Here is a 20121-nt window from a genome sequence, read left to right as displayed (position 1 = left end):
TTTATTGGAATAGTTGTTTGTAAACATCTTTTTATGGAATTCTGAGGACGATAAGGATAAGATCATGTCGACATGCGTAAAATGTTTTGTTCTTGAATGCAGTTATGTTAGCAATAATTAGAGATAATATAAAATCTAGAGGTTGAAAGAAATGTTTTAAGTTAGAGGTTAGTTTAAGTTTAGGTGTTTAAAATGAAATCGTATAAGTTTTACAGCAGAATGATTCAAATTACCATGAGTCATTTATACGTAGATATCTCAGACGGATCTTGGTCCATGAGTATTTGTCTTTTACTATATAACTAAACAAATAAGTAATTTTAAATAAACATTCAAATAAAAACTATTATTATAGGTGGATTTCTTCCCTGAAATTTCATTTCATCTGTACAAATGTTACATATTTGTACATAACTTCAGCAAGTATGGTCTTGCCTTCGCCTTCAGCAATAACTTTCCCCTCAACTCTCTGTCCATGGTTGCCAACCACCATCTAGGAACTCTCAACTTGGAAGCATCCTTACCAGTCTGATCCAACCATCTTGTTTTCGGTCCAACTCTTTCTTTTCCCTACCGGAGTGCAATCCTTTAGTCTCTTCAGAATTCTATCTTCGCTCATCATTTGCACATGTTCCAACCATCGAAGTCTACTAATTCTAATAACACCTACGATTAGAATAATTTTTATTTATTTATTTTGCATCCGTAATCAATGTGCAACAAGCAAAAGAGAGATAATGAAATTATGCGGCACATATATATATTTATATAATATACACCTACAGACATGAGTACAGTGAACAACGAATATCCAGTAATGGAAGCTGTTAGTTCGCCGCATCAGCAAGCTTACACAGAAACCATACTAGGAAATCAGCGTTATTTGTTGAGATGGTCACGTGGTCGATATCGTTCTTTAATTGTGGGTGTATAAGTGTTGTGGAAGTAAAGAGGAGGAAGAGTTTTCTTATGTAAAGTGAATTCAATGTTTTTACATTTTAATTCATTCACTTTGTTTCTCCACTTCTTTAGGTTAGAGAATATTTAGGTGTGATTGATGTGCTCTTATAGGATCTAGATGAGGGGACAGAATGTCGTTGGCGAATGTGAAATTATTTGTCGGATAAATTGGTAAATTGGCAGTATAAAGAATACAAAGTAAGGGGGCAAGAATGCTAAGGAACTTCAGCAAGTATGGGAAGGATAAGAGAAAAAGAAAATCCTTGCTTGACTAGGAAGAAACGGTTGGATAGATAAGACTTAAGAATGTGATACAATAATTTAGGGAGATTTAACAGTTAAAATTAAATCTAATTGACCTTAGTATTTTCCTTTTTAAGCAAACAATAACTCTTCTTTTTCTTATACGATTGTAATGCAGCAATGATGAGTATACTAAAATACTGAAGAGCTTGACTAGGCACTCGACTCCCCTATGTGAGTAATAATTAATATCTGTGGGCCCTCTATCTATAAGATCTGAACATCGCTAACCTGCGATTTTATAATTTTTACATTCGCCTGCCAGAGTTTATTTTCAGGCAAGTATTCTTTGCAGAGAAAAATAATTAGGTAAGGGTGAAAACACATTTACAATTAAAAAAAACGTAAATTCGTGAGCAAATATTTTCGCTCTAATTGTACATTTAATTCAGAAAAACTCCAGCATTGCTTGTCTTTTTGTATAAGTACGAAAAACACAAAGTAAAATAACTAAAATTTCAATCATAAATCAACAATTTCCAGAATTTTTTTTTTTGTAACTTTAATTACTTTCTAAATATCACAACAGCTTTGACTAAAAATTTGTATAATTGAATTATTGTTAGTAGAATTACAAATTAAACTAAAATATTCAATTACCTAATCTGAAAACAAAGTATAATACGAAGTAATTATTAAATAGTTAATGGATCCCAAAATCTGGAACTTAAAATTTGTCTTTCAACAATTTTATATTTGTTTTTAAATATCTTCTTTCTACGAATTCTATTTAGACACCATTTCAACCAGTTTGAATTTGCCAGTGCATGCTGTAAAATCAAAGAACGGAGGTTTTGTTTTTTAAAATTAATTTTGAAAATATATTATTATCTAAAGGAAATGTTCAAAAATTTCTAGAAACTTTTTGTTAACTTTACTTAAGTAGACGTGAAAGGGGACGATACCATTTATTCTTTATTTTTATTTTTGAGAAAACAACCTTTTTTAAAATACTGATTGTTGCTCTTAGATCTACAATTTTTATATCGAGCCTTTTTACAGTAACATTAAATAAAAAGAACTTATAGGTAAAGTTGTACTCCCCTCTAAAGAACCATTTTGGTGTAATTTGTGGTTTCATCACTTGTATAATAGAAAATTTAACTAATTGCTTAAATTCCGATTTTGAAGAAAATGGTATTTCTAAAAGTTTGTATTTTCTAATTGGCTTTTTCAATTTTCAGCAATTTATTTCGAAAAACCATCGAGTTGAACACTTCAAACTATTTTACTAATTAACTTTTTAAACGATTCACTAATGTTAGGATTTACCAGTTTCACCTGAAATGTGACAATTTATTATTTATTGAGGATCATTTATTATTATTCCTTAAAAGCGCCTATACTGGAAATTCCTCGATTTTACCATCAATTGTTACTGTGAATTAATGTGTGGCTCTAATTCTCAGTTTGTAAAAGATTGTTAGCAGTTAACTTTCAGCTCCTCAGAATTTTTCCAAGAATATAGAAAAGCCAGACGAGCCCTCTAGATATAGAAACTATGTCCATATCTATATCAGTAACTATAACAAACTAAATTTGGTAATTTTAGTGTTTTATAGCGGAAATCAACTTTACATTCAATAATTGTATAAATCCGATGTTCATATTTTCAATACGAAGAAGACATGGCACTCCCTTTTCTAGAATCTTCTGTAATTACCGGATGTTTTTTCTCAGTAATTTACAACTAAGTAAAAGGGCCACTTTAAGTCAAATGTAGGCTTTGGACTTTTAGTGTAAATATTTGAATTTATATTAAGTAATTTTCTAACCTCATTATTAACAAGTAATATTCTCTGAATTTTTTGAACAAACCCTCTTTTAAAATTTAAAAATTATTAAAAAAATAAGTAATTTTATTAATATATTAGGTATTTCCAATATATACATATTTACATATAAATTTATAGCTTTAATAAATTATTTTTTAAATATACAATAATCTTGAAGAAAATATACCTTTGATTTTATATTATTTTGTTTACAAAAATGATATAACAGTACAATGATCCAGATATATGTTTTTGGATTGTTCTGTAGTTGGCAAGAAATATGAATTAAGTGGTCTTACCTCAATCAATAGAGATATAACAAGATTAACACCGACCAAGCAAAGTAGTATTAGTCGAAATTTTAATGTATGATTGAAAAAGAATGCTTCTAATTCAAAAAAGTTTGTAACTTCATGAAATGGAATAACTAGTAGTATTGTATTGAATACAACTAATAATGTTACTGTGCCCATAAATAAACCTGAAACAATTAAATATATTAATATCACAATTGTAAAATTTCACAAAAATGTGATGGGAAAGGTAAAGTTTCAAGTGATTTATCAGAGGGGTTGAGTGATTAATTTCTTGTATATATAAATGCTCTTTTTAAATTTTATTCAAAAATTGATGTATATAAATTTTGTAAATGCTATTCATTTGCATTCAATATCCTGCACCTTACTTCCTTAAACGAAAGGGAGATGAACTTATACTTGTCAGTTTAAGAAAGTAAGATTTTATACTTTTAGTATCCTGTAATACGAATGTTATACAATATCTGTAATAAAGGCAAATATTCCTTTTTTACATTTCTTTAGTTTCTTGTTTGTTTTTAAGGAATATGAATTTTGGTGCCATTATTTTCCATATTTAACAGTACTAACTTTTAATGTCGTAATTTTCCTATTAAAAAAGGTTCTCATTAAGTAATTGGTTATAGGTTCAAAATTCAAATGATAAATCTTTGAAATAACACCAAAAAATATATCCAGCACAGCTACAAACATTTTACCCCTCTCTTTAAATTAAATGTAGTTTTAAATAATTCTCTATAAATAATGGTCAACACATGGTGTGTGAAAGACTGCTTAAGAAAATATTGACTACCAAAATATCACGGCTACAGAGTGATATTACAATCTGCTCTGTTTTTTACTTATTTATTTTTTAAGGCTGAGTATCGTATCATTCTAAACCGGAAATAAGATAGACACAGATTTTTTATAACACAAATATCTCGTTCCATAACATAATTCACATTTACAATAGTTAGATGAACTCAAACAAGTTTTTGGGGTGCTATGAAATGGATTCTCTACTGACGAATCCTGGTTCGCCGGCGTTCGTGTGAGTTACATCTAGAAATGGCAGACCTCAAAGTGCTTAATACATAACATTAACCTACGATGTTAGTAGTAATTAAATAAATACCATTAGAATAAATCGGCTGCCTATGTGGACGTCCTCTACAGTAGACAACAGCTAATATCACGTACTGATAACAACTTACTAAAAATACTGCGGTATTCTCCCAACATTGTACTGCTGTCTCATCACCTTCAAGTTTTTCAACTGGTACAAACCTGAAATATAACATATAATTTTTCTTAAAAGTACAATAAAACTCATTAGAATCGAAGACAGTAATAAACTGTTAAGTGAATTCCTCTAAATATGTGTGGATATTGACCAAATATTTTAAATAAAAGAATTATATCAAGCCATTGAAAATTAAGATAAGGAACTTAATTACTGACAATTAATAAAACATTTTTAATGCCAATTAATGTTTATTTTGGGCGATGGGCTTTACGTCCAATAACCATTAGTATTTGAGGAGGCGGATAGCATACCTATTTAAGTTAAATTTTATATTAACACATTAAATCTAAGTTCAAGACTGAGAATTGAACCCAGCCTCGCAATACATTTTAGCTTTGCGGTGGAACCGCTGGGCTATTGTCTGAATGACGTATCTGAATTAACTATCAGTCACCAATAAAAAAAATGGACAGTCTCAACTATAAAAAGAAAACATACCATGGTTCTCCCCTTAATAAATCTAAGGACGCATATTGTATTGTTACTGCTAATATCACTTGAAGTATTAATGGGATTAGATTTGACAGTGAAATAAGACTGCTAAGTGGTCGCTGAGGAACTAGCCTTGGCGATGGCTCAGAACGTCCCATTACAACGGCCAAACTTGTGGTTATTACAAGATCAACGTAAAGAAATTCTATTGTACCAATTTCTATTGCATCCTAGAAAAACAAATAAATACAAAATCAAGTTGAGCTAAAAATAAAAAAAGAAGCTTATTAATTTAAATAAAATAATGTTTGTAAAAGATCTTACAATGTATAAAATTAAAACTGAACTAAATTGTATAAGACTGTAAAGCATCATAAAGTTAAATAAACCAAAATTTGTAACCAATGCACATCTTCCTTCAGTAATAAGCTTTGGAACACAAGTTACATCTGGAGTATTAGATGTAAATGGTGCTGCAATTGAAGCTTCTGCTGTTGACAATGATATACCAATGTGAGCAGCTTTCAGAGCCTGTAATATAAATAAAAATTACAAAGGATGTTGTACGGCTCCAGAAGAAGTTAGAGAATTTCTTCGCATTAAAAAGTATGGTTTCTATCTTGAGGTCAATTTTTGGCTAGGCATTTAACGTCATTAAAAATATTGCACTATTAACTATTACCTATTTACTATTTACTAATAGCTAATATTACCTATTTACAGTTTTACTTTTTAATAGAATAGTATTACGTACTCATTTCATATTCATTTTTTATTATTAAAAGGTTTTTTTGTCAAATACTTTTATGAAAATAACGGTCTCTATTTTTATTTTATTTTTTTTTTAGATTTAGAAGAGCCTTCTATTTTATTCTCGCTCTGTAACTCCATTTTAATATTGAATTTCTTCTCCAAAATGCCTTTCTCCTTTATTTACTTGCAATTTAAACTATAAAAGCTTCATTCACTGAAAATGGAGAAGTCATAAACTAAAGTAATTTCACAGTTGACTTGATACAGTTTACACTTTTTCATTTCGATTTAATTTAAATCACTTATTCTTCTTTTTATTCTCATTAGAACTGTTCTGATTGTAAAACCGAAAGAATTTTCTTAATCTAAAGTGTCAAGACAAATGTTCATCTAGAAGAAGTCCTCCATTTTTATTTAATTTAAAATAATTCCTTTTTCTTATATCTCTACTTCTTATTTCTTTTTGTCAAATAAGCTTGTGAAAAGCAAAAACTCAATAACGTTAAAGTGATCAGGTTTATTTCTTCACTTATTATTTCTTAACTTCTCTTATTTCCCTAACAATTTAATAAGTTTTATTCAAATTTCATTTCATTTTTACTTTCGTCACTTAACAGCTATTCAATTAACTTTTTAGAGACAATTATAAAGGGAAAACTTTAAATTAAAAAACAAAATTAAAATGATAATTAATGCTCTTAAAAATAGAATAGAATTTCCATTAACAGGCAAATAATTTTTTACAAAAACAACACTAAATTATTCAAATAAGTGCAGTAAAATAATATTTACACCACAATCATTAGCTCCATCCCCCACCATAGCTACGATATAATCTAGCGATTGTAATGTTTCAACAACTTCAGCCTTTTGTTGCGGTGACATTCTTGCGAATACTACACCTCTGGTGGCTACTTGCGGTAATAAACCTGGAAAAAATTCACTAAGTTCGGCCCAAGTATTTCCATCTATGACTAGAGCAGAAGATGCGTCAGTCTGTAAAATATAATTTAATGTATATTTTTTAAAAATTATTTATTATCTTTTAGACTGTATTGTAAATAATGTATACTTCATTACTTCAGTGCGTTCAGATGATGAATGAAGAGGTTGTAATTTGATTGTTCTGGGAGCCGTTGCTGTTACTATTACTTGTGATAGTGGTGTGGAAGGTGCCACCAGACCACAATTTCTACTGACGCTTACTGCTGTCAGAATATTATCGCCTAAAAATCATAATGTAATCACGATTTATAATAACAAAATTTAATTCTAAAGGAATTCCATCAATTACTTAGAAGTAGTTCTATCTGCAGATTACCAATGTTTTATTTTGAATCTTCTGTGTAAAAGCTTTTAATGTAAATAATTAAAAATTGAGATAAATTTATTAATTATTTTTTATTTGACCGGAACTTTGTGGAAGCGAAAATATCGCATTAAAATGTTTGCAACATTCTTGTGTTATGAAAAATGGAAGAATTTTTTTCTTTAAAAATAGTCAAAACAGAAGCTTTAAATCTTATAATTAATTTATGATTGAAAATAAATAAATAGATAAAGGGGAAATGCTTTCATTACAATGATCAAGTAGAAAGTTCGATTTTTGTATGTAGAAAATGACTCCATTGATAAAATTATCAAAGGTTTGAAGGAAAAGTAAAAAATTAGTACAATAGTTCAGCCAGTTGTATTTATATAAGGGTGGTGAATGGAAATCAGAGCTCCAACTGGAGTGCAAGATAAAGGGTGCATAATATTAATGCAAAATTTAAAATTTTATGTTTTAAATACATTTTAAAAAACTTCTATTTTCCTTTTGGCCCATTTCATTCAAATAATGTCCCTAACTTTGCATTAAACTTCATTAAATATTGTTTTTAAAAAAATATATAAATATAAAAATAAAAAATAAGATAAAGTAAAAAATTAAAATAAAATTTTACCTGTCAGCATGAGACACTTTATGCGGGCGTTTTGTAATTGTTTTATAACTGGAGCAGATTGAGGCTTAAGAGTATTTTGTAATATTAATAAACCCAAGAAAATTAACTCATATTCCACCTTTTTTCGGATAAAACAAAATTTAAAAAATGCATTACTATAAAATTTTAAAAATGATTAAAAATTTGGTGCGATTATTTATCGTACATCAGTCTAACTACAATGTGAACAATATAATTATCTTTGAACTTAGAACTTGACAAAAAAAAAAAAAAAATAGTCTGATAGCAATAAATAGTTGCCAGGCGAAATATCTTTGATATGAGACTCCCTTCATGGGACCTTTCTCGTAAAGAAAATAGAGAAAACGGGCAGCTCATAAAATTGCGGATTAGTAATCCAAATTTTGCTAACTGAAAAAGCATTTGTTTCTGAATAGCTTGAGTGTGATCTGATCTCTTAAGGAAGAAGACATTTAGAATTGTTGATGATGCACGACTACCCTAGGGCTAATCCCTTTAAGCTTAAAGTTCATTCAACTGCGAGTTCGGAAAAACTACAATAAATATCGTAGTACTTTTACTGACGAAGAAAATAATAACTTAAAAGAATTCAGTGAAATGAATTGCAATATATTAATTTATTATAAATAACAGCTAACCTGCTCTCTCATCACTCTTTGCGAATGCAGCCATTTAAATGTTTTAGGTAACTGTTTATATGCAATAGCGATAACACGATATCCGGCGGTTGTATAATATGCTAAAGAAGATGATATATTTTCAGGTACTGCAATGAAAGAATTTATCATGGTTTGTTAAACATGATTTTTAATATTTTAAACAATTTAGTAGGTACTGAATTTGTTAGTTATTAACTCACTTGTAGACGGTAAACACATTTTAAGTATTTTTTCTGGAGCTCCTTTTGTATATAATGTCATGTTTCTAGCTCCTAATGTTCTAGTAATCACAGACATGCACTGGATATTTGAAGAAAAATGAAACTGCCTTACTATACCTATTTCTAACGGAACCTGTAAATTGTAACAATCATAATAATAAAACAATAATCATTAAAAATAATTAAACGAAAGCTTAAAATGGAAACATTCCTTCATATCCATTCCATTAATTTTATCTGTTTCATCCGTTGCCTGCAAAAGAAATAAAACAGAAAATTAATATTACAGTTGTTTTAAGTGTGGTTGGCTGCATATAAAAGCGCTTCATAACTTTAATGCTTTTAAATAAATGTTTCAATAATAATAATATTTTAGAAAGTGATCATTACTGTATATTTAGAAAATACCAAAAACCAAGCATCTGCTGAGAGTAGTCGTTGGAAAACCGACGATTTCTAAAGGTATTTTACATGAAATTTACGTCTAGCTCATAAACAAATTATTAAGTCCCTAATTAATTCTTTCATGTTTTTGTCACTTTAAGTTTATTCAATTTAATCGATCAAATAGGAGAATTAGCTTCTTAATCTAACCTAATTGTAACAAAAGTAAAGAATCAAAGTTTCTAAATCGCATTCTTTGTCTAAACTTGGTCTACTCTGAAAGGATTTCTAAAAATCATTTTTACAAAATTACTGATTACTTACATTAACGAATTGCCATCCTCGTGGCTTGACAACAGTAGGGGCTAATTGATCAAACCTATTAGTTTCATTTCCTGGCTCTTCTATATCCTTAAAGAAGAAGAAAAAAAAAATAATCACAAAAGATTTGAAAGAGAGTAGAGGTAATGAAAAGACATTAAGACCAGCTCCTTTTCTAACATTGGAGAGATCGTGGCTAGTTACTAGGTAGAATATTAATTTATTTTTTTAAGGGATTGCATCAGACTTTCACATCTAGAGTGTATTAAATGTTTCTAAATGTACTAAATAAGTGTGTGATAGAAACCTATGTTTTGGCAAACCTTCTGAAAATTGACGGTCATCCGAAATAGCTCGAAGAAATCATACAGATTAAACGGAAAAGATCTCTGTAGATGACTAAAAGCGTTTATATATTGGAATAAAGTGTTAGAATTTGCTTACCCAATCAGTTGAATCAAACATACTTAAATCCAATGGATCACCACATAACTTTCCATCAATCTTTGTTAAAGAATGACAAGACGCCATAGCATGTAAAATTGGAGACATAATCGGAAAGTTGCAAGGTTTTTCTTCTTCTTCTAAAATAGAATGCCCATCCGACATAAGCACTCCCCAAACACGTAATCCTTCTTCAGTTAAAGTCCCTGTCTGAAATATAGCGTAATGAATTATTTAAAGTATTTTCTTTAAATTGAAAATAAAATTATTAGAAAACATAACAACATATTTTATATACCTTATCAAAACAAACTAATTTAACTTTGCCAGCAACATTAATACGAGGAGGTGATGTACAAAAAATACCAACTTTTTTTAGTCTATTTTGCGAGTATATGGTTCCAACAGTCATTGCGGCGGGGAGTGCTGGTGGAACTACTATTGTTACGATGTCTAGACTTCTTAATAGTACAGTTTCCAGCCCAGCCTTTATAAATGTAAACAAACATAAATTCAATTTTCGAAAACAAACAAAAAAAAATCTGTATCATAAATAAGGAAAAAATGTCTGTTGCTCGCTTTCTTTCTCTTTTCTAATTTTCATGTAGAATTTTATTTCATATTACCATTATCTCCATTATAAATATTATAGGCATAACATTACACATCGGCATTATCAAAAATAAATGTTCACTTTCTTTAGTATAGCTGGACTTTTTTATCGGACTTAAAGTTGCTTGACGTGGATATTTACTTACTTTAGGACACTGCCTAAAATTACCTATATTTGAAGTCTAAGTATCTCTGTTTCTCTATTTCTATTAACTCTCAAAAGGAAAACCATCTCACAGAACTGTTTAGAAAACCGAATTAAATTCTATTTCTAAATTTTTGTTACTCATTTTCACGCAAAATCATTCTTGTTATTAAAGTCAGTTTCTTTTTTTAACTAAATATAGGAGGCCTAAAATAACAAATTGGAATAATCCTAATAGATTCCTATCTTTAATATTATAGCGAATAGGGATGAAGAGAGAGGATTGAATAAGTGATCATTTAACTAACATATTTTGCGCAAGTTGCATGCCCTGCTTTTCCCTTAAAAAGTATATATATATGTAACTATTATGCACACTTTGATCAATGATAAAAAATATTTAATAAAATTCAGTTCGTACTAAAGATGAAAAAAATTAATGGAAAATTGTTTTGTGATCATAACAATAAATCTCGTATAAATATTGAACGCTAGAGTATGTTAAAGTCTATTTATGTACTATTTTGTCTAAAAAATACTCTATATACTTAGTTTTAAAAAACTTACACCTCTTGAAATGAATAAATAAAGTGAATAAGCCACACCAACTGATGAAATTAAAAACATTACTACGACAAATTTAATGGCATCTCTATAAAAATCAAAGCCGAATATTTTGGGAAATATTATTGAGCGGATGAGCTGTCCTTTCGCAGTCATAGTAGCAGTTCGAACCACTAAAGCTGTCACCTGTAAACAGGATAATACTATAGTATTCATTAAAGAGATGTAAAATTTAATTTTCAATAGATCTTACTCTCTATTGTTATAAAAGTATAAAATTATTTACAGTTTCCAACGTACTTTGTCATGATTGTAATATCTTGTCTGGATGACATGTGTTCCACAATATAATGTATGCTTTGCATGATTTCCAGTCGGTTCGTAATATTCGTCCACATGTAAAGCAGGTACTTTCGTTACTGGAACACTTTCTCCTAAAACATCAATTTATTAAAATGTATGTTTGAAGTTAATAAATTCCAAATTTTGGTAAAATTATAAATAACAAGAAATTTCTAGGGCTGTTTTTACGAAAATTCTAAAGGTAGGAATGAATTCAGTTCTAGAGAAGTAGATTAACTACTTCTAATAGCTTTCTGGTGCGCATCAAACTCGGTTAAGTTGTACATGATGCTACCTCTTCCTATTTGGAGGTAACCTTTGTGAAACTCCGCCATTTCAGGTTTTTTTATCCAGTGTTACGACTTTAAAAATCTTACCAAAGCTGAGTGTAGAAACAATCTGACCGAGAGTAATTCACAAATTTAAGATCCTCTTTTATCCCATTTTACTCTAGAAGAAAATTTCACTCTCCGCAAGATGGACTCAAATGAAACTGGCCATGTAAGTATAAAAATGAATTTTCACATACTTAAATAAAAGGAAGTTAACTTTTCAAAAATATCTCTTAATGGATAGCATTAAGATGATTTCCATTAGAGCGTCTTTTTCAGCTTTAATATCCTCTTAAGTTTATTTTCAAAAACTGAGTCTGCAAATGACATTGTTCTGCTGTAAATACCAACAAAACGTACCTGTTAAAACGCTTTCATTTACTATACATGTCCCAGTAAGTAAAAGTGCATCGCACATCATTGAACAGCCTTGTGGTGGTATTAAAATAATGTCTCCTGGCACCAACTCCTTGGAATTTATAATCTGATTAACTATAACAACAAAAATAAATATTAGATATCATACCATTGTTATTATTTCTATTATAATATCTCTATAATTATATATCGCTATTAAAATTACTTCCTGAAAGAGCACCAAATTTGAAAATTGGACTGTCATAAATATACCTCCATATTCATCGATTATTGTCACAAATTCGTTGCTCACTGATTCAACCATATTTTTCAACATTTTGCTTTGCTGCAATATTTAAAATTTATTATTATTTATTTTAGAGCAAGAAATAAAAAAAAAAAGAAGCTTAATAAATTAGTATTAATACCCTTCTGCACTGGATAATGGATATCATAATCGAGAAGCCTGATAAAAATATAACGCAAATCGCGTAATGATAATATTCATCAAAAGTCCAAAGGATTACGCTCATTATTTCAAAAACGTAAAAGGGATTTAATACTTCTTTGAACAGTAATGTAAAATAGGATTTTACTTCCACTTTTATTGTATTGTTTCCATAAATCTGCAAACTAAAGGTCATATAAGTTTAAAAGAATTTAATAATAATCCATGTTCACTCTATTTTCACTTAATTACTTAAATTCACGTTGTTTCTCTGAAACCCCTGATGAAGTTTCAATCAGTTCTAAGAGTGTTCCAGTTTTCCCGATCAACAGTTCAAATGAATTACTTTCTGTTTTCCATACAAATCTGTGTAGTTGATATTCAAAATGCCTGACAGGTTCTTTAAACACTCGACATATAGCAATTTTACTTGTTTTGTCCTGTTGGAGAAAATATTAATGCAATATAAAAGCAGATCAATAAAATTTGGATTGAAAGTATAAAAAACCGAAAATATTTTGAAAAGAATTCAAAATGTTGAAATGATGATACATACATATTTCTTAAAGGGTTTATACTTATATAGATAAATATGTATGGATTTATGGTTAGATTCGCAGTGCATGATTATTTTTACTGAGCTAGCAATATAGTGCGAGACGGTAAAGTAAGTGATGCAATAAATTGGAGTAATGTAAATTTCTACTGAATGGTTAAAGAACCACGTTCCACGAAAGACTACGTTCCATTAATAATAAAAGAGTAAGGGGTCAATGTTATTTCGAATCTTCTGGGTTAAGACAAGTATTGTACAGCGATTTCAGGAGACATATAGTAAACGGTCTGCCGAGCTGTAAGTTAGCAGTTTTGCTCTTTATGTTGAAATGGCGTCGTTTACTAGTCAGAGTATTAAACTAAGGATAAATACAGCTTAAACAAAAAACTTCTAATAATAGTTTTTTTATTCATTTTTTTAGATCCCAAATTAAAATCGAACCCTGTTAGTTTATTGAATTTTTATTTATTTGAATAAAGCTGTTCTGTTGCGCTTACAAACTAATTTTTCTCTTTTTTACCTGTTCTTAAGATATACCAATTATAAAAACGTAAAAATATGTCAGCATTTAGGGTGAAGGGACCAGTAATTGACTGGGCACCAGTAATTGACATACCAGAAATAAACTGGTATTATAAGGGATATGAGCCGTTTTTAGTGGTGATTCTTTCAATTTCGTTATTGAGAAGCCTTTGGGCAGCAGTTCCAGAAAAATATTAATTATTGGAAGGTTCCTTGGTATCAGTGGAAGGTTATTTGTGTTAAAAGTTCAAAATCAAGGAAAAAACAAGCCGTTGCTAAGGAGGATTGATAAGAAAATAATTTTTCTTTTTTCTTATTTTTCGTTTATTTGTTCATATATTTGTGTGGTTATCAATGTTCTGTTATAATTAGTATTACTTGTAGATTTCATTTATGTAGTTTTTTTTTTAATTATAAGAAGCATTGAGGATTAAAATGGGGCTGTCAATCACTGGTCCTTGAAACGGCAATCTGCCCGGTAATTGACATGTATGTCAATTACTAGTCCTACAGCTTTTTTGTTTGAGACCAGTGATTGACTTCCTGGGAAAATGATAAGATAGGTTGGTAAATTTTATTATAATTAAAAATTCAATACATTGTAAAATAAAATCATTGATAAAAAATATCGGCAACATAAAATAAATAGTAAAACTTCCAACAAAATATGTTTAAATTAATGAATTAGCAAATGTACGCCTTATTTCAAGAGGGCATGCAGAATGATTATTCTGTAGAGAACAACAATGTATGAACAACAAACTGGAATAGTCGTGATCGCCGAACAGCTTCCGAGGCCTACGTGACTAATAAAAACGACGCCCACGTAACGGAGTTGGAAAATCTCTCATTCTCCCTCAGTTTTGGGTCCTAGCCACATGACAAAGAAGAAAGGGAGGAAATGGCTAAACCATAGAATTCCATCAAAGAAAACGGCCAGAGGAAAAATGAAGCTCCCTCAAGAGAAGTACCAGGTGCGAAATCAAACATACGTGGAGAGTTGGTGACTTTGTGATGTTTGTGATGTTACCGGTAGTACAGTTGTGTAAGGGTTGATCGTCAAAAGCTGCATAAAAAAGGGTAAGGTTGAAAAAATATTAGATTATTTAGGTTTGCCTATTTAAAAACTGATTGTAATTAATTATGAATAAGACCGATTTTTGTTATAAATCCAATTGAAAAAGTGATTTAGGTGATTTATTTAGATTTAAAAGTGATTTTGAATGCATACCTTATGTCGTTTCATGAATGTATTTGTATGTCAATTACTGGTCCCACCCCATGTCAAACACTGGTTCCACCATTTAATAATTTAAAATTTAATAATTTTATTTTTAATTTTATTATTTATATTTATTATTTAATAATTTTATTTAAATATTTTACCTTTATAAGTACAAAATCAGCAAGTTGTAATTGAGTTCTACGGTAACCTAGCTTAGCCCTGTACTGTGGATACCAATTTAAAAACAAATAAGGGACGCCACAACAAGTGAGACAAAAGAAATGAAGGATCAGAAGACGTATTTTGGATTTTTTGTAGCCAGTACATTTCACACACCATCCACCAGTTTCCAATGATTGTGAAGTCCCATCGTTAAATGGTTCATACCCCCATCTATCTGAAAAAAAAAAAAAAATCAAAATAAAATTATTAAATAATAAGAACTAATTATATTAGAGAAGATTTATTTTCAGTCAATCACCGGAGAGTTTTTGGTAAAAACAGATTGCTTCTTGCTCTTAACAAGCTCCTGATAAAGGGCTGATATCTAAAGTAAAATTAAAACCATTTTTAACAAGAGTTACTCTTTTAGTGCCAGGCACTGCCTAAATAAAAATCTTCTAATTGTAAAATATATAAATATATAAGATTGCAATAATTAAATTTTTAAAAGAAATGCTTCGTAGTAACTTGAATATGAAAGTTCCTGTATTTAATAGTAGTGGAAGGGATTTTTTTAAATTTTATTTTATTTATTTATCAGGCAGTTTTCTGATTTCTTTCTTGAATTTGAAACACCAAACTCAAGGCAAATCGCTAGCGGAATTGCATGTTGGCAGCTACACATGGAAGGATTAGAATTTCTCAAGGAAGTATAATAAAACTAATGTTTTTTACTAGCCACAGTAGTTTAGTCTTTTAAAAATTTGAATCACAGGCAGTATGGTCAGTTGCGACGAGTGAGATAATTAATTTGTATTTATGAAGGCTTTTTGTAGAAAACACTTCAAGAATTTGTATCTTACGAAACTGTAAGTCTTATGAATACTGAGAAAAACTAAGATTGAATTTACAAGAGCAGTTATCGTTTATAAACCCCTTTTCACATTTCTCTAAAAAAGTCAAAAGGATACTAAGCTAAAAAAGCTTGACAAGAATATCTAACACAAGAATACTACTCGTTTGAAACTACATTAAAAATATCTGGTATGGTATTCTCAAAAATATATATTCTCAAAAAAAGGAGAATAAATGATCTTAATAGTTATCAACCCAAATAAACTTAGAACTTATAGTCCAAGACTGCAAGCGGAAAATCTAGAAGAGTTTAATAAAAATGTAATAAACTGAACGTAATGTATAAAATTCATTATGCATTATTTAATATAGATATTTTATATATTACTCTGATTACATTGATTAAATTCAACTTTTTGTTTCTTTTCATTTAAACTTTCGTACCACTGTGTTTGAAGCTGAACGAGTTGATACTATTTAAATTAAATTTGAGGTGTTCTAGGCCTGATTTTAAGTCAATTAAAATTAGTTTCAAATAATTCTAGTATAAATTATGTACCGGGAACATGTTACGTTAAAATTACTCTATTTATTTATTTTGTAAAAGGTTTTTAATAATTTTTTAAAGCAGTAAGTAAAACATTTGCATTAAATTGACGTATGTAATGCGAATTATTAATTAATCTCTCGTTTGGTATTTAAAAATAAGACCATCACTTAATCTGATAATTATTCATTAACATACCTAATGTCTTCGTTTTAGTCATTTTGTCTTCACTGTATTTACAGGGTCAGAAGCCAGGCACCATTTCATAAAATTTTCCAGAAGAAAGAAACAGAGCACAAAAAAAAAAAATATGCACAAGTTTACTCTAAGGCATCTTACACACTAATCGGCATTCCTACCTACTTTAACATCTTATCTTTCAGATAATTTGTTGAGTCATGTGATAAAACAAACATGAGATAAATATTAAGAGGTCTTTTCATCACATTTTTTGTTTTTTTTTTTTTAAACTTTTGAAAGAAATCTAAAACAGCAACGAAGAAAAAAGCTGCGCGAATTAGGCTATATAAACACGGAATTAATAATTTTTAATTTAACAATCCGTTAGTAGTCATTTACAAACACGGACTTTTTACCTAAATAAATCTATCTTTTTTTTTTTTTGTAAACATGAAAATTTTACTGAATTTATTAAAGATTGAATTGCTATTAGTTGAAAAAAAAGAAAAGAAAATTTGTAGGGGCAAATTTTATCAAATTAACCTTATTTAAATAAATTTACTTTCTCGTTCTACATGTAAGCAAAATATTGTGATCATATTAAGTTTTTCGATAATGAGTTTCATTATAAACTCACATATTTCGGGTTTTCCGGAGGCGCCAGAATTCGTAAAAAATGATTTCCAGAAATTTATCTGTAAATGTATTTTTCAAGGCACCTAACGGTAATTTAGCGATAAAAATCCATCAACCAGAAGGCCACTTCTAAAACTTGTCACTAAACTTCGCATAAAATTTATATATACATAAATTTAATTAAAAATGTTATTAATTTACTAGAAATTTGTTTAAACGTCAGTTCCAGAAGATTTATGATTGGGGTTGCCTTTCTTCTGAGAGTGCCGTTTCATTATTTTATAAAACATTTAATGTATATGTTCATCTTCTTTTTTTTTTGTGAATGTTATTTAATCGAAAAGAAATAAATATTATTGCCAATTGCCAGTCATAAGTTGTTTTCTTGGTAGTGAAGTCATAGTTTTAAGTGAAAATGTTTGATCGTTTGGCTATCTTCTTACACTGTTGAGTATTGTTTATCTTTTTTGGTGACTAATTCATTAATCCAAAGGAAAGAAATTAATATGTTTTTAAAATTGGATGTTAACAGTAAATTTAAAAGTCTCAGTTATGAAGTTATAATAAGTGGAAATCATGGGCATTTTATTACAAAAAAAAAAAATGTTTTCAACACATGCTCAATGTGGGTTAATTAATAAAATATCTCAAAAACTAAAAAACCTTTAACTCAAAGCTGGTATTCTATTTGGGTGCTCTGGTATTCTGGTTGGTATTATTGCTTCTGACTATGGAGATCTGACCGAATGTAACGGAAAAAAAAGATATTGCAATTTTACTGACGCGAATTTGCAATAAACTGTCTCTAACAATTTTCTGCAAAACTCCGTTGACTGTTTAGCCCAGTCAAATTAGGATTTAACCTCGCAATAAAAGGAAGATATAAATTTGTATAAATCTTTGTTTTGACATTTTATAAGTTGGCTCAAAAGTCTCATAGAATTTCGTGTTCATGTCACCGAAAATCAGTGATCAAAATTCACGATTTTTTTTTTATAAATATTTTGTTTCCTTTACTCTAAATGACATTTAAAGCCAACAAAAGTTGTAGAGCATAAAATTCTCTACAAATTTGGTTTTATGCAGTTTTTCATAGAATCAACCGTTCTCTAGAAAGAATGTGAAGAGTGGAGGCGCTTAACCCTAAGTACAGTAATGTTAGATCAACTGTACAATTCAGTAGATAGTAACCAAATATTATAATTATTAAGAAACCTTAGTTACTAAGTAATTAATGTATCTACATGTATAAATAAAAATGTAAATGTTCGTTTGTTAAATTCTTAAATCTCCGAAATTTCTTGACCGATTGCTTTGAAATTTGGACACAACATTGCATTGCATCCAAATATTCGAATTTTCTACAACTTTTGTAATAAGCTTAAGGGTCATTTATAGGAATGGAAACAAGATATTTACAAAAAAAAACGGTTTTCGCGACCTTTGACCTCTGATTTCCGGTGACGCGTACACGTGATTCTGAGACTAGAGCGAACTTGTAAAATGCTAAAACAAAGATTTATACAAGTTTTTAGCTTATCTTCCATTCCAAGATTTACCCTAGTTGTCCCATTTAAATGCAGATAACTTTGAACATTTTTTCAGGAAAATAGGATTTTCGTTGGAATAACGTTTGCGATGCTTTTTAAACTACCTGGTCTTATATTATTCTTTGTGAAGCAGGTAGATGTAACAGACCTTTGCACCAACCGATATTAAATATTTCTACTTTTTTGGAAATCACTGGAATTTTCAAAATAGTTACGATACTAGCTCAAAATAACGATTACTAGCTTTTGCGATACATATTCAGAAAATTAAGGAACTTTATAAGCATTTTAAGAATTACTAATTTGTAGTATATAGCTGTATATTTTTGAATACACTAATAATGTTATTGCAATTAAGGAATATTGTGCAATAATGTTAGCAAATCTAATTAAAATTGTTCGGTAGGGCAGTTGTATAAGGGTTGATAGTCATAGTGTACTAAGTATTAAAGAATAACACTTCAAATTTAGAAACCGCATATAATCAAATGAATCATTGAATCAACAAACAATTAATCAAGCTCAGCGTTTGAACGCAAAAATTAATAATTTATCAGTTATACTATTCGATTCGGATTATTTAATTTTGTTCAGATTTCCATGGCAAAAGAAAAAGAAATAAAAGTTACTTACTGCAGCACCACATTTACACACGCGAGAAGATGGACACAAGGGGAATATTCATGTACAGTATTTAATGAGATGTGGCAAAGTTCTTTGCTGATGAATCACAATCAGGGTATCACAAAGGAAATGTCAATCAATTTTCGATTACAAAGCTTCCTGGGTCTAGCTTTAATTTATTTTTAAAATGACAGCATTTGTCAGGCGCTACGAATATTTCAGAGTTTTAAAGTTTAAAGAGTTTTTAAATTTTCTGTGCATAAAAATATTTCTATCTCCAAAAATAAAGATCGTAATTTAGTAAATATTACATAGGTTGATTGAGAAACATTAAAATGTTTCATGTATTTCACTTTCCCAAATTTATTTTTTTTTAAAAAAAAGTAATTTTGTGTGAAAAAACTTACGTGAATTCCTCTAGCACCAAAACATTTTATTCTCACAATTCTTTATAATTTCCTGTATGAAATCATACCAGTATAAGTATCTCTACAACCGACCACTGTCTCCGAAATGGCTAATTTACTAGGCTAGACCAGTTTCCACTTCTTCTACTTCCTGAGGATAAGGCTTCCACAAGGTTATCTGTTATCAAGACAAATTTGATGCGTGTGTCTGCAATGGCCGTCAAGATGCCAAC

At 29.3% G+C, this 20121-nt stretch overlaps 1 protein-coding gene across 5 annotated transcripts; it reads right to left on the bottom strand.

Moving 5' to 3' along the window:
* Nucleotides 1-1608: 1608 nt before the first annotated feature.
* LOC141456813 (polyamine-transporting ATPase 13A3-like) lies at nt 1609-20094 on the bottom strand. 5 transcript variants are annotated; one of them, XM_074133101.1, is made up of 22 exons: nt 19889-20094; nt 15089-15324; nt 12877-13064; nt 12605-12809; nt 12450-12522; nt 12180-12311; nt 11446-11579; nt 11149-11331; nt 10123-10311; nt 9825-10034; nt 9384-9470; nt 8889-8928; nt 8655-8810; nt 8434-8561; nt 7775-7892; nt 6909-7054; nt 6621-6824; nt 5400-5606; nt 5082-5305; nt 4473-4624; nt 3338-3519; nt 1609-2033 (listed from the first exon to the last, which is right to left on the bottom strand). In XM_074133101.1, the coding sequence occupies exons 4-22, from the start codon at nt 12707-12709 to the stop codon at nt 1899-1901; spliced, it is 2805 nt and encodes a 934-aa protein (XP_073989202.1). In that variant the 5' UTR covers nt 12710-12809; nt 12877-13064; nt 15089-15324; nt 19889-20094; the 3' UTR covers nt 1609-1898. The 5 variants fall into 5 exon arrangements, with proteins under 5 accessions (XP_073989202.1, XP_073989203.1, XP_073989201.1 ...); XM_074133102.1 differs by having other exon boundaries at nt 15089-15320; XM_074133100.1 differs by lacking the exon at nt 19889-20094 and adding an exon at nt 19491-19573.
* Nucleotides 20095-20121: the final 27 nt, after the last annotated feature.

This window comes from Rhodnius prolixus, unplaced genomic scaffold (assembly GCF_049639745.1).
Source record: "Rhodnius prolixus isolate KJV_2025 unplaced genomic scaffold, Rpr scaffold_10, whole genome shotgun sequence".
NCBI lineage: Eukaryota > Metazoa > Arthropoda > Insecta > Hemiptera > Reduviidae > Rhodnius > Rhodnius prolixus.
The sequence above is the reverse complement of the archived record's forward strand: the minus strand, read 5'-3'. Positions and strand labels throughout refer to the sequence as shown.

Coding starts and splice junctions, on each gene's coding strand:
- LOC141456813 (XM_074133099.1), bottom strand. CDS start 16,711: ATGACTAAAACGAAGACATTAG. Junction 15,325..16,689: donor GACTAAAACGAAGACATTAG/GTATGTTAATGA, acceptor TTTTTTTTTCAG/ATAGATGGGGGTATGAACCA. Junction 11,332..11,445: donor GATATTACAATCATGACAAA/GTACGTTGGAAA, acceptor TCCTGTTTACAG/GTGACAGCTTTAGTGGTTCG.